Source organism: Cebidichthys violaceus, unplaced genomic scaffold (assembly GCF_023349555.1).
Source record: "Cebidichthys violaceus isolate CVI_PGR_0920_01 unplaced genomic scaffold, fCebVio1.0.p SCAF_20, whole genome shotgun sequence".
NCBI lineage: Eukaryota > Metazoa > Chordata > Actinopteri > Perciformes > Stichaeidae > Cebidichthys > Cebidichthys violaceus.
The window spans coordinates 8744162-8760167 of NW_027176373.1; the positions used below are offsets into that span (position 1 = coordinate 8744162).

General features: G+C 39.2%; 1 protein-coding gene across 1 annotated transcript; it reads left to right on the forward strand.

The window, feature by feature from the left end:
• Positions 1 to 1001: 1001 nt before the first annotated feature.
• nf2b (NF2, moesin-ezrin-radixin like (MERLIN) tumor suppressor b) lies at positions 1002 to 9731 on the forward strand. Its single transcript, XM_068716066.1, has 17 exons — positions 1002 to 1311; positions 1572 to 1687; positions 2320 to 2445; positions 2871 to 2993; positions 3689 to 3772; positions 4131 to 4199; positions 4348 to 4430; positions 4579 to 4654; positions 4765 to 4902; positions 5260 to 5334; positions 5423 to 5536; positions 5679 to 5801; positions 6007 to 6224; positions 6416 to 6518; positions 6939 to 7078; positions 7164 to 7332; positions 7940 to 9731. The coding sequence occupies exons 2-17, from the start codon at positions 1598 to 1600 to the stop codon at positions 7985 to 7987; spliced, it is 1779 nt and encodes a 592-aa protein (XP_068572167.1). The 5' UTR covers positions 1002 to 1311; positions 1572 to 1597; the 3' UTR covers positions 7988 to 9731.
• Positions 9732 to 16006: the final 6275 nt, after the last annotated feature.

Here is a 16006-nt window from a genome sequence, read left to right on the forward strand (position 1 = left end):
AACTATTAAAGTATCTACATATCACAGCCTTCATGAAATGTTTGCCCTGTGAAATCATATTCTGTAAATCAATAGAGCAGATTCATAATACTCTAAAGTATTTTTTCATCATAAGCTATTTGTTCACAAAAAGCTGAGCTAACGCTGAGCCGTATGAATGTGAATCGCTCAGAGAACCTGATATGGGGAGATATATGGAGATATAGAGTGTAGGCAGCTTGTGAGAAGTACTGGTATGGTGAACGGGTGAGTACTGGCCCACTTCAAGCACTGATTAATTAGTTTAATTGCTCTATTACAATCAAATGCATACAATACTACCGGCTTGGCACCAATGTGTGTTCCCTGATGCAATGAGCCTTCCTGCTTTTATTCCCTGGGTTGTCCTGCAAAAATGAGCGGAAAAGATAATAAATGGATAATGAATGGCCAAAGTTTATACATCAGAATCCAAATCAGCTTTATTGGCCATGTATGCATACGCATACATGGATTTGGCTCGGTCAGCAGCTCCTGAGGCAGCTTGTACTTCCTGAGCTGGCGCAGGAAGTACAACCTCTGCTGGGCCTTTTTCAGGATGGTGTTGATGATGGGGGCCCACTTCAGGTACTGGGAGATTGTGGATCGCAGAAACTTGAAGGTCTCCACAGCGGACACAGTGTTGTTGAGTATGGTGAGGGGGGCCAGTGTTGGGGGGCTCCTCCAATCTATGACTCACAGATATGCATCTCATAGAAACATACTTGCAAATCAAATCATATTTGTTTTTGCATAAGTCATGATGTGTATACTTAATTCTGCACCAAAGGTTCCATTCAGCGTGGTGCTGCATTCAGGGCCACATACTACCTCCCCTAAACGCCTGGAAATGCAATATTTCCAACAACCAGTGAAGGCGGCAGGGTCTCAAATTCGTGCACATGCGCAGTTAACTTTATCCCAGGCTGCTATTCGTGTTCCCACCTGTAGAGTGACTTCGGAGTCAAAACAAAAATCTTCTGGAAAGTCCTGATATGTAAAAAGCAAGCTAACCAGCGAAAGCACGTAGGCACAGATAACGTTAGCAAAGTGGTTTCCAACTTTTAAACAACTTTGAATAGCTCCAAAGTAAATCCGTTGGATACATTTCATTATGGAGATCTCTCCAAAGTTCCGCTCTTTCCTCAACTTCTTTTGGTGCGTTTTCGTGGCATAGCTGAAAGGCTAACGTTGTCTAGTAATATCAGTTAGCTTAGCATTGGACTCCCCAACAAGAAGTCCAGCCTCCTGTGAGCCTTGTTGGACGGCAGACGTGTGTAACTTAACTCGCTGGTAATGGGCCTTATCTACATTTAGCTGCATGTTGTGTTTAACTAAGAAGTAAGCTAACGGTAACTGATGCTTTATTCCCTGTAAAAGCTTATTTTCAACTCAAATACCAAATATCAACTGTCAGTTAACGGTGGCTTGAATCTCTCCAAAAAGTTTAAACTTGTGAATAACATTGGAATGTTTTACTGTAGTTACTGGACGCATCCTTCTCTATGTCATGTTTTATCCCGTCTTGAAATACTTAAAATGTGTTTCCACAGGTTCCGTTGACAGCAGCACCCTAAAGATGTCTATCCTAGGATTAAAGAAGAAACAGCCGAAGACTTTCAAAGTCAAAGTAATCACCATGGATGCTGAAATGGAGTTCAGCTGTGAGGTATGGATTCATTTAAGCAAGCTCACTGAAGAATCGCCTGAAATATACTTGTTTTTTTCCATAAGTGCTGATGTGTAGACTTATCCAATGCCTTATGAATTGGTTTTGAAGTTCTAGTACCTGTGCTGAACGTAGAAGACGAGACTTTACTCACATCCACAACCATTCATTGTTTACATTTTACAAACACATACTTAGTGCAATAAGTCGCACGACTTCCTTGGAATCTCATCAGTCAGGGTTTCGCTCAGGGAAATTGTTGAGCAGATGTTGTGCATCTCATTTTGTGATCAATTTAGTTAGAAGATGACATTGTAATTGACAGTCATTAAATACATGGCACATGCTGTGTGAAATTGTGCCTCTGCTTTTTCCTCCTCTGATAAAGAGTATAGATGTTAAGTGAATGTGGTCTTTATTTCAGGCAAGATGGCACACCTCCGCTAAAAGATACTGAACAATCCCTCTAAAATCAGTCAAATCAAGATTTAACACAGCGAGTAAAGCGATATTCTGTTGAAATATAAGCTGATTTTAACAGGAAATAGTTATAGCAGCGCAGCTGCACAACAACACATTGTCTTTCAGCCTCTTAACCCACTGGTCTCTATGACACTTACTGTTGTTCTCAGGTGAAGTGGAAAGGTAAAGACCTGTTTGACTTGGTGTGTCGCACTGTTGGTTTGCGGGAGACCTGGTTCTTTGGACTCAGGTACACGGTAAAGGACACCTACGCCTGGCTGAAACAAGAGAAACGGGTGAGTGAAAAAGTGAACCTGTGAAGAGGATTCAAAAACCCATGATGCAAAGAAATAAATGAATTATGGTTAAAATGGTTTGCACAATGCAGATGATTTGTATGTATTGTCCAGAATTTGAAAGCTCAGGCTAATCTGAACTATGGGGCTGCAACTAATTATGCAACTCACTGTCAGATCAGTCATTTATTGTTTAGTCTCCAAAAAAATACCCATCACAATTTACCAGAGTCCAAGGTGACATATTTAAATTGAGAAACAGCCCAAAAGCAAAATAAATTCAGTTTATGAATTGTTTTAAGTGTTGCAAGTAACTAATTCATCATGATGTCACTAATCCTGGCATAACATTCCAGCTTTAGTGAGAGTCTGGTCTGTTAAACATTATTGTGCACTTTTCTTCTACTCTTTATTTATTTACGCAGGTCTTGGACCAGGAGGTCCCCAAGGACTCCCCCATAACATTTCATTTCCTGGCAAAGTTCTTCCCAGAAAAAGTAGAAGAAGAGCTGGTCCAAGAGATAACTCAGCACCTCTTCTTCTTACAGGTAATGTAACCAAAAACATTTCTTGTAAAATAACCTTTGGCCTAAAGACGCATTGATCAGACTTTTTCAGGGCCGGTACCGATTCGTGGAATTTGGGTATCGATCCGGCACCAATGTTTAATTAACAGGTTTTATTAAACGTCACTTGGATCATCTTTTTACGTCTAAGGCAATATCAGGCTTGACTTAAACAAAATATTACAAAGAAATACATACACTGTAGATATAACGGTGACTGTGTCTAAGTGGAGAGCAGGGCCGCCTTTCAATCAGTGGGTCGGCGGTTCGATCCCCGGCTCCTGCTCTACTAGTCTCATGTCAATGTGTCCTTGAGCAAGACACTTAACCCCAAAATTGCTCCCGTAGCTGTGCCTACGGTGTGTAGATAGATACTGAATTGTAAGTCGCTTTGGATAAAAGCGTCTGCTAAATGACCGTAATGTAATGTAATATAAATGTACTAAATTGTTATTTATTAAAGTGATGGCACCAGATCGCCTCATTGTCGACGATACCCCTTCCAGCCATTTGAGTCAGTATTGGTGAATATCTTCTTGGGCCTCATTGTTTAAAAAAAATAAAATAAATACTTTTAGAGATTGTGGTATCAGTTTTATTTAGGTAGAGAGAATTCATCTCCATGTTTTAGAAAACTGAATTCAAATGTTTTTACATTTCTTCAAATTCTTGTATAGGTGAAAAAACAGATATTAGATGAGGAGATATTCTGTTCTCCTGAAGCATCTGTTTTGTTGGCGTCATATGCCGTCCAGGCCAAGGTAAGAAAGCCATGCAAGGTTAATGTTCTCTCACTATCATGTTTGTCGTATCTCAAAAAACACCGTCCTTTAAAGTCCACCTGAAATTCACAGTTGATGCTTTATGCAAATAAATGATCGGACATTGATTGATCTTTATGCTAAGAAGCCCTCTGTGTATGGACATAACAGCACAGATGGGGCACATTCATACAGGATTAACAAGTGTACAAATAAATGTATCAGATCTATGTTATGGTGCAAAAAAAAATCTGTTTTATTTTCAGTTCGACTTATACGTATATATTTGAAGTTTTGCTAACATGCAACAGTGACATCATTATTTATTTCCTCGTCTCCCCGTCAATTTCATTCACAGTATGGGGACTACGACCCAAACTTTCACAAGCCGGGCTTCCTGGCACAAGATGAGCTTTTGCCAAAAAGAGTAAGTTTACATTACTATGTTTGACATTTGACTTTTGTAGTTCACTTGTATTGATTGTCTGTCTGGGGTACTTTAATGCTACAGCAGGTAGCCAATGTCTGTGTGCGTGAGCGCAGTATATAATGTTTTTCCTGTGTCTGTATTGTAGGTTTTGATGCAATACCAAATGACAGCCGACATGTGGGAAGAGAAAATCACAGCTTGGTATGCAGAGCACAGAGGCATCGCCAGGTAGGGCTGACCCAGAAATTATTCTGAAATCCGGCATGTTAAGAGGAATGAACCCCTTTTTTAAAAAAAAACGTGTCGTCCTAGATTCTTGTGTTAACCGTGTCGTGCTTTGATATCCTCTTCCTTTATTCTTACACTGTCCATACAGAGATGAGGCCGAGATGGAATATTTAAAAATTGCTCAGGACCTCGAGATGTACGGTGTCAGCTACTTTGCTATTACAGTGAGTGTGAATAACTGTGCCTTGATGTTCTGTCAGTTAAAGTACATTTTTGCAACCTTAAACAGTACCGTCATGTTGGTTTGCATTTGTCTTACACATCACATTGACAGCAAAATAAGAGGGACACAGACCTGTTACTTGGAGTGGACGCTCAAGGTCTTCACATCTATAACCCCAACAGCAAACTCAACCCCAACAAATCCTTTCCTTGGAGCGGCATCCGCAACATCTCTTACAGCGAAAAGGAGGTAAATGCAAGCAGTGGTCTCCGGTCTGTCTTCAGTCAGGACCTCACATCACTTTGGAGGAAGTGGAGAAATGAGTGCAATATGAAGTGCAACAACTTTTTTGATAGTTTAGCTGCATGTAAATTCCAAATCCATAATTATTTAGGAAAGTATGCTTGAATATTTCTTTGACTTTAAGTGCAAAAGACAACTTTAAATGCATAAAGCTGTTAAAAACATCTGCAACCGTTCAGTATGGAATTTTCACTCTTAACCAGTTGGCTGTAAAGGCAACAAAGCTGTGCAGTCTGTCGAAACTATGCTAAAAAGTTGTGTAGTGTAGTAGAAACTAACCTTTTTAATGTTCCCATGTTACAGTTCACAATCAAACCCCTGGATAAGAAGAAAGATGTTTTCAAGTTCTACTCCTCTCAACTGCGGGTCAACAAGCTGGTTGGTTGCCTCTTTGTTCATGTGAATGTTCAACGATAACAAAGTTAGATGAGTTATGTGAAGTAAGATATTGCCGATTTGTCTTTAGATCCTGCAGTTGTGCATCGGTAACCACGATCTCTTCATGAGGAGGAGGAAGGTGGACTCCATTGAAGTGCAACAGATGAAGGCTCAAGCCAAAGAGGAGAAGGCACGCAAGAAGGTCAGTGCTCTCTCTCAGCTCCACTACAGTAATAAGAATAACAGATTAGACATGATGTACACCATGCATACATATGTATACTACAGTCAGGGATCCTGGTTGATTGCCTTGGCTTAAATTGAGTTTCCTGGCATCCATCTAGATGGAGCGTCAAATCCTGGCAAGGGAAAAACAGATGAGAGAGGAAGCGGAGCGGGCAAAAGAAGAGATGGAACGAAGACTCTTCCAGCTGCAGGACGAGGCACGACTGGCCAACGACGCGCTGGTGAGAGCTTCATTTTTTGAGTTATTGTTGAATCTCCCAGACTTTAGGTGAGCTCCTGTTTGGGAAGAAAGCTTTGCATTCCTGGTGTTGATTGTCAGGACGATACAGAGCCAGATTTCTCCATCACGCTAAGCTCTAAACTACCTATACTAGTTTGTAAAAATGCTTTTTTTTTTTTTTTAATGTTCCAATGCATTTTCTCTAGTTGCGATCTGAGGAGACCGCAGACCTGCTAGCAGAGAAGGCTCAGATTGCTGAAGAAGAGGCCAAGCTGTTGGCCCACAAGGCTGCAGAAGCTGAGCAGGACAGGCAGAGGTTAGAGGTCACCGCCATGAAGACCAAGGAGGAGAAAAGGCTGATGGAGCAGAAGATGAGGGAGGCAGAGCAGCTGGCTGTGAAACTGGTGGAGCAGTCTGAGAGAAGGTCTGGAATCATCTCAACTGGTGTCACTTAAAGCATTTGTTTTAGTTAGTTAAAAAAAAAAGAAAGTGATATGTATCCGGAATAAGTGAAAGACACACACAGTAGTCTGCTTAGAATACTCCCAACTGTTAACTGCAATTTAATAACAGTGTCTTCAATCAGCCTCAAGCTAACCAGACCTCTTATTCCAGGTTGAAGGAGGCAGATCACCTGAAACAGGACCTGACCGAGGCAAAGGACGCTGAGCGGAGAGCCAAGCAGAAGCTGCTGGAGATCACGAAAACAACATACCCTGTACAGTGATGCTACTGCTGCATGTGTGCCCTTTGTGATGCCTTTGTCATTTCCTTTTGTAATTGTAATTCCTGTAGTAATTGTGTTAGCTCAGGCCATTGATTACCTGCAATCTTTAAAAGTAATTTATATTACATATTTCTAAAGTATGAGCATTTTCCCACAGAAAACAATTCAGCCAGATAAACACACCAAATGAGAAAATATAAGCATGAAAGCAATGTGCACCACCACCAACGGTTAAGTGTTTTGTTATAGATTGGATTTAGTTTTCTTTCATTTTGTGTTGTGACGGAGAATAACAGCTGTCAAAGGGCAGGTCCGGTGCTATACAAAATGTTTAACGTGCATTATGTTAAGCTTCATATCACTATAAATGTTTACTTCTACCTACTTGACATCCGTTTGCCCGTCTTCCAGCTCATAGCAGCCTACTCTGCTCCCCCTGCGCCTCCTGCACCTCCTGAAGCGGCCGACTTGGCATACGAATCGGCACCGTCGCGCCTCGACTTCAAGGACTCTGACATGAAAAGGCTGTCTATGGAGATCGAGAGAGAGAGGTGAGATTAACTCCCCTGCAACAACACTTTTAGAAAGACGGTACACATCTGCTCGTGCGTGATATCTTGACGTGCATTAACGCAGGCTGGAGTACATGGAGAAGAGTAAACACCTGCAGGACCAGCTAAAGGAGCTGAAGACGGAGATCGAGTCTCTGAAGCTGGAGGAGCAGCAGCAACAGGCTGGCGTCTACAGCCTCCGCAATGAGGCGAGGGGATACGTCCAGGAGCCCGCCTACGCACCTCACAGCAACGTACGTATGATCTTTGTATTATTATTACTAATATAAGTTTTACTGATTGGTTACCTGCCAGAATGCTTTAGAGTAAATAACCAGTGAATAGAGCTAATACTGTTAAATGTTTCCCCCGTTTCATCATAATGGGCTCACATGAGTAAACCACAGCCGACTTACTGCATTGGTAACACCAGACTTTCTATTCGCATTACCCAAAGCATTATGGGAACTATAGTGCCAAAAACATTTCTCTTAAATTGAAATAAGACAAAGGTGTCAAAATCCATGATAGATTTAATTTGACAGTATAAGATGTTGACTAGCCTATCAGAATTGTTGTTGTATATGTGAAGCACAAACATTCTCCTCTACAGTTAAATAAGAAAAAAAAATTCAGCCAAAACATCCAACAGTTTAAAGGGTTTCTGCTTTAAATATTCTGTTGTGGGGTGACAAAACATGTAGGATGTGGAGCATATGAAACAGTATTAGCGGCATCAGTAGTCATTTTACTTAACTGCGCACTTTGAGTTGCTCATCACACTGCAAATGCACATTTCTTTGCACCGAGTTAGGCCTCCTTTGCTATTTTAAACTGCTCATACCCATCTTTGTTTTGCAGCGAAACTCTGCGTACATGTCTCAGAGGGCCTACTTTGAAGAAGTGTGATCCTAGTCATGCAGTATGAGGAAGGAGTGCACCGGCTGTCTCAGCATGTTTGGTTATTGTTTTTTTACCTGTTTGAAACTAACGGACAGACACATACACCACGACTGTGTGCTATGGAGAGACTTTAAATGTGTCCTCAACAACAAACAGCCACTAGTTTGGCTGCCTGCACAGGTTGTCTTGCTAGGTTGTACCACCTGCTACACTACAGCACCTTCCACATTTCTTTTTATATATAAATATATAATGAACACACTAATGTGTGTATCCAACACTGATTCAGGGCATGGTGCTGAAGATGGATGCATTATTGAGTTGCTGATGTTTTCTTGTGGTTTTAAGGGATACTTAGCTGTAAGATGTCAGATACAATATCATAACTCAATGACAAGTTAGACATTCATGCCGTAACAACATTTTTGGGACAGGGATTGAGGTTAACGTTTGATACAAACAGGCTTTAGGCAAAAGGTCCTGCATTTACAGTAATTTGGTAAATTACCTTTTCAGGCTGGAAAATATTCTCACAAGTTCTAAATATCCTTACGGTTTTGTTAGTATGGTCATCCTCTTTCAAACCAGCAAAGTGTTTCTCAACCTTTGGAAAGTAGTAAATTAAAAAAAAACAAATGCCCAAATTTCTGACTATACATGTACCAAGCTATTGTTGAATGTAGCTTTGAATGCTAAACACACTTAAAAACAACTCTTGAGCATTAATATTTAATGTGAAAAAGTGACATTGTAATCTTGCGGATTAAAGTAATTTATAAAAGTAGTAATTTCAACACAGAAAAAAGTCCAAATCTGACGAGCTGACGTGTGCAGGGACAGTGTCTAGATGTAAGCGCTGTGTTTGATCTTTCACTTGTTTCTTTGCCATTTCTGTTACTTGGTTCACAGACTTCCTTCACTGTTCACAGCACACAGGTGCCTCTATTGTTTTTAGTGCCTCATCGTGGTAGTTCATAGACATGTATGCATTTACAAGCTTGAGCTCTGCCATTTCAAGTTTTTATATTTTGTACTCTAGACTGTTGATGTGCCTTGAACTTAATTTTTTACTATTATGATTGGAGTTACTACGGTTTTATTTGCTCTCATTGTGCTCATGTGTCTTAGCATTAGGTCCACTTTACATTTGGGGTTAATGCCATACCCTGACTGATTTACAGATTCATGGCATTCCTGTTTTTTTTGTTTTTTTGTTTTTTTTTTCTCGGCTCATGTACTTCTCAGGGTCAGTGTTGGAGACAATCACTGCAGGTAGAATCTAATTGTTTTTCCCTGAGAAACAGTATGGTATCCATTAACTTGTACCTTGTTGAACAGGCTGCTTTTATTTAACTTGGTTAAGTCCAATATTAATTCACACGGTAAAGATGATTGACAGCGGTGTGTGCACTGTATTTAACAAATATAAACTTAGTGAAAGTTTATTCTACTACACTCCTCATTGCATCCTCAAAACGGGAGAGGCTAGATGCAAATTGCACAGCCAGACACTCTGCATGTTGTTTATTTGGACCGGCCTGTCAGACAGACTTCTTCATGGACTGAACAGCGACAAACGATTGGTTCATTTTGCCGCATTGATATATAAATGAGGCCAACATTGGTTTTGTCAAATGTCCAAGTGGAAGTGTCCTTTTTTTTTTTTTTTTTTTTTTAAACCATTGCATAAGTGCTTCAATTTGTATTTTTGACCTTATTTATTTGTCCTATAAATCCTTAAATAACGTCACCATATGTGTTTTCTTGAGCTCATTGTGGGGAGTTAAATGTTTTATTTTTCTAGAATGGGATTTTCTTGCCAAATTCAAGTACTTGTACTCTAGGGGATGCCTTTTGTTTCTCACATGCACAACAAAATTGTGTCAATGATTTGATTTGTCAAATTATTTTGTGCATATAATTTCATTACAACAGTGATCATACAGCAATGTTTTTGTTTTCCTGATGTTTGTGCAGACACAAGTTATTGTCTCATGGACAATGATTTAATCATTCTTGCATAATGTGTCAGTAAATTTAGTAATCTTAACTATTGAGCGAAACATTTCCTCTAAATATGTTTTTTAATAATAGATCATTCTTATGAATTATTTATCTGCATATGAATGTGCATCAAATACACATTTTACAGACAATCCAAATGTCCAATTGGGTGATTGGCTTGGACCGTTGCAGAATAATTAAATCATGTCCAGTAACGGCAATTTGTACAAAATGTCATCTGAGTCAGTCAGTCTGCTCTTTACCACTGAGGTTTGACCATTTGCAATGATCTTGTTGCTGTAGTGCAATTTATAGATGAATTGCAACTCAATATTTTAAAATAACTCAGATGTTCCGAAAAGACCTGTTACAATTGAGGACTGAATGCTTAAATTTAGTGGACAAGTTTACACTTCAGTCTGAATTTAACAAGTATTTGCAAATTAAGCAAATTCATTTGTAACTAATATTACAGTTTGCATGTTCTCCCCATCAGTGTGGGTTCTTTCCGGGTTCTCCGGCTTCCTCCAACAGTCCAAAGACATGCAGCTTAGGTTAATTGATGACTCTAAATTGCCCGTAGGTGTGATTGGTTGTCTGTCCCGACATATCAGCCCTGTAATAGTCTAGTGACCTGTCCAGGGTGACGCATGCCTTCACCTAATGCCAGCTGGGATCACTCCTCCACATTTGAAGTCAAGAAAAAAAAACTAGATGCAGTTGTAGTGGTGAAGTTGGGAAATATTCAGGCTGTATAACAAAGATACAGACAAGTTGTTTTGTAGAAATTGAGAAGACTAATTTTCTTACCTGACCTACGAGAGAGAAACATTTCTCAGTGGGAACAGAGCGACAACTTATCGAAAGTAGTAGAACACTTCTACAACCAGAGACGACAAAACAGCAAGTATAGAACTACTGTATAAAAACTCCAGTATCACAATATATTTGTTCAGTTGACATGGAACAAAAGACAATTCAAGACGCAAGGTAAAACTTTCTCAACAGTTGTTTCACTAATTATCAGAGCCTGATACACAAGATAAAGGTGAGTTTGCAACATGGACACTGATGAGAAGCTGTTCACCCTCTTTATACCTTATAGTGATCTTATCTTGTGTCTCCTTTTCTGTTCATGCTCCCTCCAGCCTTTTTCTTATCAGCCTTGGCCTCTCTAATGGATAAAAATTAGCAGACACTCTGCCAGTTCTCAATTCTGAATGATCAAACGTAACATGATTACATATGCAGTAAAGGTATTCAACCGTGCATTAAAGATATTCAAACATGACATGTAGTTTGTGTGATGTGTAATTTCCCTCACAACATACACAATGCACAGAGGGCAGGGCTGTGCTAGCTGCCTCCAGTCTTTATGCTGAGCTCATCTCACTCTTAGGGAAAACAGTTAATAAGTGCATTCCCCCAAAATGTTGAACTGTAAAGCTTGCTTCAGGCACACAGGTACAGTAGCACCCACAATAAAGTCCCCCTATATCAAGAAAACAGTCAAAGCAATGCACAGTATTGTATCAAGCTACTGTACTTTTACATTTACATTCAAAACACTTTTTATAATTTGGCTGTTTTTTCTGTAAATGTTTTATCTGATTTGTTCTGTTTTGTGTGAACCCAAGATAAGGTGATGGTGGCAGGTGACAAATCATGAAATCTGACAGGGGATTGGTAGAGAAGTGTTCTGTCTCCATCATATCTTCTGTGAAAAGATATGACTATGAATGACCCATACCTTATTTAAAGAAATTACCGAAACCCCAAAGACCCTTTCTCCACATCAGACTGAATGATCCATGACTCTATGGAGAACTGCCCCCGTAGAGTCAGATGTCTGTACTTAGAGCAGAACTTTAACCTAACCTGTTTGTTTTGATCTATATTATTATTCAACTAATTTTTCATAAATTTCAGTTTATTTTACTTTTTTCAAATTAATTTTGAGTCACGAGAAAGGAAAACCTCAGATGGGGTAACTTCTTAGGCTCTTTTGAATCATTGATACCACAAAGCCCTCTTTAATGCCTCATTAATGATGTGTTCTTAAAAGAAGAGTTCACCCCACATTTCCTATCATATCTTTTCAAACTCAGTCTAAACACTGTTTAGAGGACCATAAAGTAATATACATTAGCCATTAGTCTTGTCCTTGAGTACAAAATAAGAGCTTAATGGGTTATTGTTTTTTTTCTTCAGACTCCCAAAAAAATAATACTTATTCAAATCCTGTATATATCTTGAACAGCATGATTCTGGTTTGTTGTGCTAATTGTATTTGTGTCTTAGTAATAACAGGTATACATATTGAAATATATGAAGGGAACCAACCACACAAGGAATAGTACTTTTTTTCTACCACCAAATGGTTTGGCACCTAAAAGTGAAGGAGGCCTTTAAATGAACAGTTGTAAATGAAATGTTATTTATTTATGTAATGAGTGTTGCTTGAGATTGTTTGTTGAAAGAATCACTATGCTCTGTCAATCCTACTTTGAATAAGATGCAGTTGTTCTGGGCTACGATGCCGCTAGTCATGTAGCAAAAAGCATCTCCTTTTTCAGTGGTGACCGTGAAGCAGCTGTCGTGCTGGATGTGGCCTGCGGTACTGGACTGGTGGCAAGGAGGGTAAAATCACAGCTGCAGAACAGACAGAAAACATTCTTGGTTGGTCTAGTGCTGGCTAAAAAAAAAAAAAATTGTAAGAAATAGAAGTTAAGGGGGAAAAAATTAAGAAATGTTCTGTTGGGTTAAAATTCAGGTAAGCGGTATGGATCCCAAACAGGCAGTGATCAGTCTATACAGGGTGTGTACACTATCAGGTCTAAAGTAAATAGTGTAAGACTACATTGTTATTCATGCCCATAATATCGCACTTAATGTCCCATCATTGTATATTATGCCACTTGTAATGATACAGAACTGATGCAGGGCATAAGAGACAGTAGAGAAAGAAAGAAAAAAAGAGAAAGAGACAAACAGATAATGAAAATGTGATCATTGATCGACATGTGAGGCTGACACAGAAATGTACTCCCATCTACAATGTTATACTTTCACTAATGAGAAACATTTAGGCTACTTTGACGAGTTGAACTCTGTAATTCCAATTTTCAAAGAGCTAAAAATATTCCCAGGAGAAGGAGACAAGGCCTATCGTAGTGGATCCACATTTCCTCGACAACCTGAGGGACAGAGAGTGAGATTAACGCAGAAGCCTGTACATTTAAAGCCTCAGAAACAGCACATGACGGACTGCAACATTGCTTATAGTCTCTAACTTTAGGGAAATAACTCAAACTACTGCTTCTTTGTTTATGATGGAATATTTGGTCTTCGACCAGTTACGTGCAAGAATCAAAGATTCTCCATACAGCCCAACGTTTCACCATCACAACTACACAGCGTTCACAAAGCGTGGCGGTCAAAAAGATAGTAATGCTCCTCCGTCCAGCAGCACCCAGTGAAAGTTCCTCCCTCTAGTGTAGCTTCAAGAGCCAAAGCAGCAAGGGTGACAGCTACTGGACTAATTTGGTACCCTACATATACACTTCACTCCAGAAATGGCTTCTGCATTATTGTATACAAAAATATTTGGAGAAATTATATTTTGACACTTTCACAATTTCTTGAAATTTAAACTTTCTTTCCAATTTGATTTGAATTCAAGAGAGAAAGCGAGACGGACATGATCAAACAGGGCAGAACAGAGATGGAATGGAGGCTCCATGGTAAGGTTTTTGTCAATAATGTTTTCGATTAAGTAAGATGCATTTCTGAGTATACATGTGCACATGTGAAAGTGTATCAACCACCTCCTTTTGATTCTGATGTCTGATTCGGCACATATATTTTAAAACTACTGTTTTCGATCCAGGCTTATGTTTTATTGATTTTACAACATGGAATTACTTTTTCTCAAATCAGTTTTCATTATCCAATTGGACCTCAGTGTGATGAAGCAGGATGGTTCTGGACATTTTTGGGGTATTTATGGAAGCACAGCTATGTTGGAGGAGGACCAAAAGAAAGGGCTGTACCTTCTAACTAGGTCTTAATTGTATTTTATGTAGGCTACGTGTTATGTCCATTTTGACATAATGAAACCATTTACCTATCGGCTACACTGCTACCTGCTCTTTTTAAGTGGTTACGTGTTCATGGCGTGTAGAGAAAGTGTTGACAACCTGGAATACAAAGCTGCTCTGGAGCGTGAGCTGAAGCAGATGGAGGAAGAGGGGCTTTGGAATTGTGTAGCTGTCACTGAGGTGGCTCATGTGTACTTCTACATGAAACTGTAGCACAATGCAGCACAGTGATGTGACATACCATATTGTGAGTCAGACAAGCAAATCTAGACGAAATATGCAAGGAGATACAACTACTCAATCTACACTTAAAATGTCAATCGTCGAGATTTTTCTTTTGACCAGTCTTTTACTGACTGACACTGATGTAAATCTGATAAAGGGACATGTACTAATAACTCACAATTGATGGTATTGCCTGTATAGTCTTCCCAAATAAATTCTCTCACACAAATGTGTGCTTTCGTTTGAGGAGTTCAAAGGTAAAATGCAAATGTGATGTGATCTAGCATGTTAAAAACATTGTTTACTGTTGGTATTTGAAAATGTCTAATATAAATCAACTAAATGCATTTGATGTGTGTTGTACTCTTCCTTTGGTATTATTAAAAATACGTGCTGGTAAAAATGTGGTGTCTTGTAGTGATCTCAAGGTTAACCACAATGTGACAGTGTTTGTATTCTTGTGAATCATTTTTACAATCACTGAGCCAGACACAGAACAGATTTCTTGTCCAAAAAGCATCCGTGACATCTGCTTCTCCAAGACTAACAACACTGTTCAATGCTCTGTTTAAATTTTCTGTGTGCAGTGTTTTTACACTTAGTAGGCTTCTTCCCAGGAAATGTTTTGATCTTTAAAATCAATGTACTCAATGTACAGATTAATACAAAGAAAATATGTAATGAAGCAAAAGGCTTACAAGCCAAGAATCCAAAAAAAAAACAGGCAGGAACAGCAGGCAGGTTACAAGTGAACAAAACTCCATGTGAGAACAAAGGACGAACCGACAAAGGGACTGGGGTGGTATAGTGACTGACTATAACGAGGGAAGTGAGAACAGGTGAGCAGGTGGTGAGTGCAGGAGTAAAGAGAGACAGGTGAAACTGATTAGGACAGGACAGACAATCAAGAGGAAGTTAAACCAGACATGAGCTACATGATACTTGAGGAGTAAACTTCAAAATAAAACAGAAAACCGACTAAACAAATACTCAACACCATGACACAACTAGCCTATTTGAAGAACAATGAATCGATGATCCAATGTATATCATTGTGTGATTCTTTAACTCTCATATTGACATCGTTTTCAACTACAGCATAAAAACTTGAACACACGATGACGTTCAAACGGAAAAAGTGACTAAATAAACTGACTCTGATCAGTCATGCATATTAAATGATTTTAATGCAATGCACAAAGGAAATAGAGGAGCTGCAAACAGCTGCCAAAAAACAGCACCAACTGTGGATGATGGTGATACAGCTCCAGGAAAAACTCCAAAAATAACTATTAAGTGTTGGAAAAATATTTTTCTTGATCGTGGAGTTTTATTGGCACCAGCATTCTAAAGTTCTAGTTTGATTGACACCCAATCACATAAATATTTATTTTCTATTAGTGTTAAAGTGTGTTGATTTCTTGTACGCTAATAGCAAAAATTGTGTCCTAAGAAAAACTAAATTTAAGCTAATGGATATATTCAACTGTATATATTTAGTATGTGGCCTGGAATTGGGACAAGCAGGACCTGAAACATGGAATGTTATTTTGATCAGATTTTCTCCACTGACCATGGGATGGCAGCGTTTCACAAAAGTAAGAGACAAGGATGAACATCAATCGAGTGTTTGCATTAAGTTACAGTGGCCTGTACCGCGGGGTCAGTCATGCTGTACACCTAAACATTGTTCAAA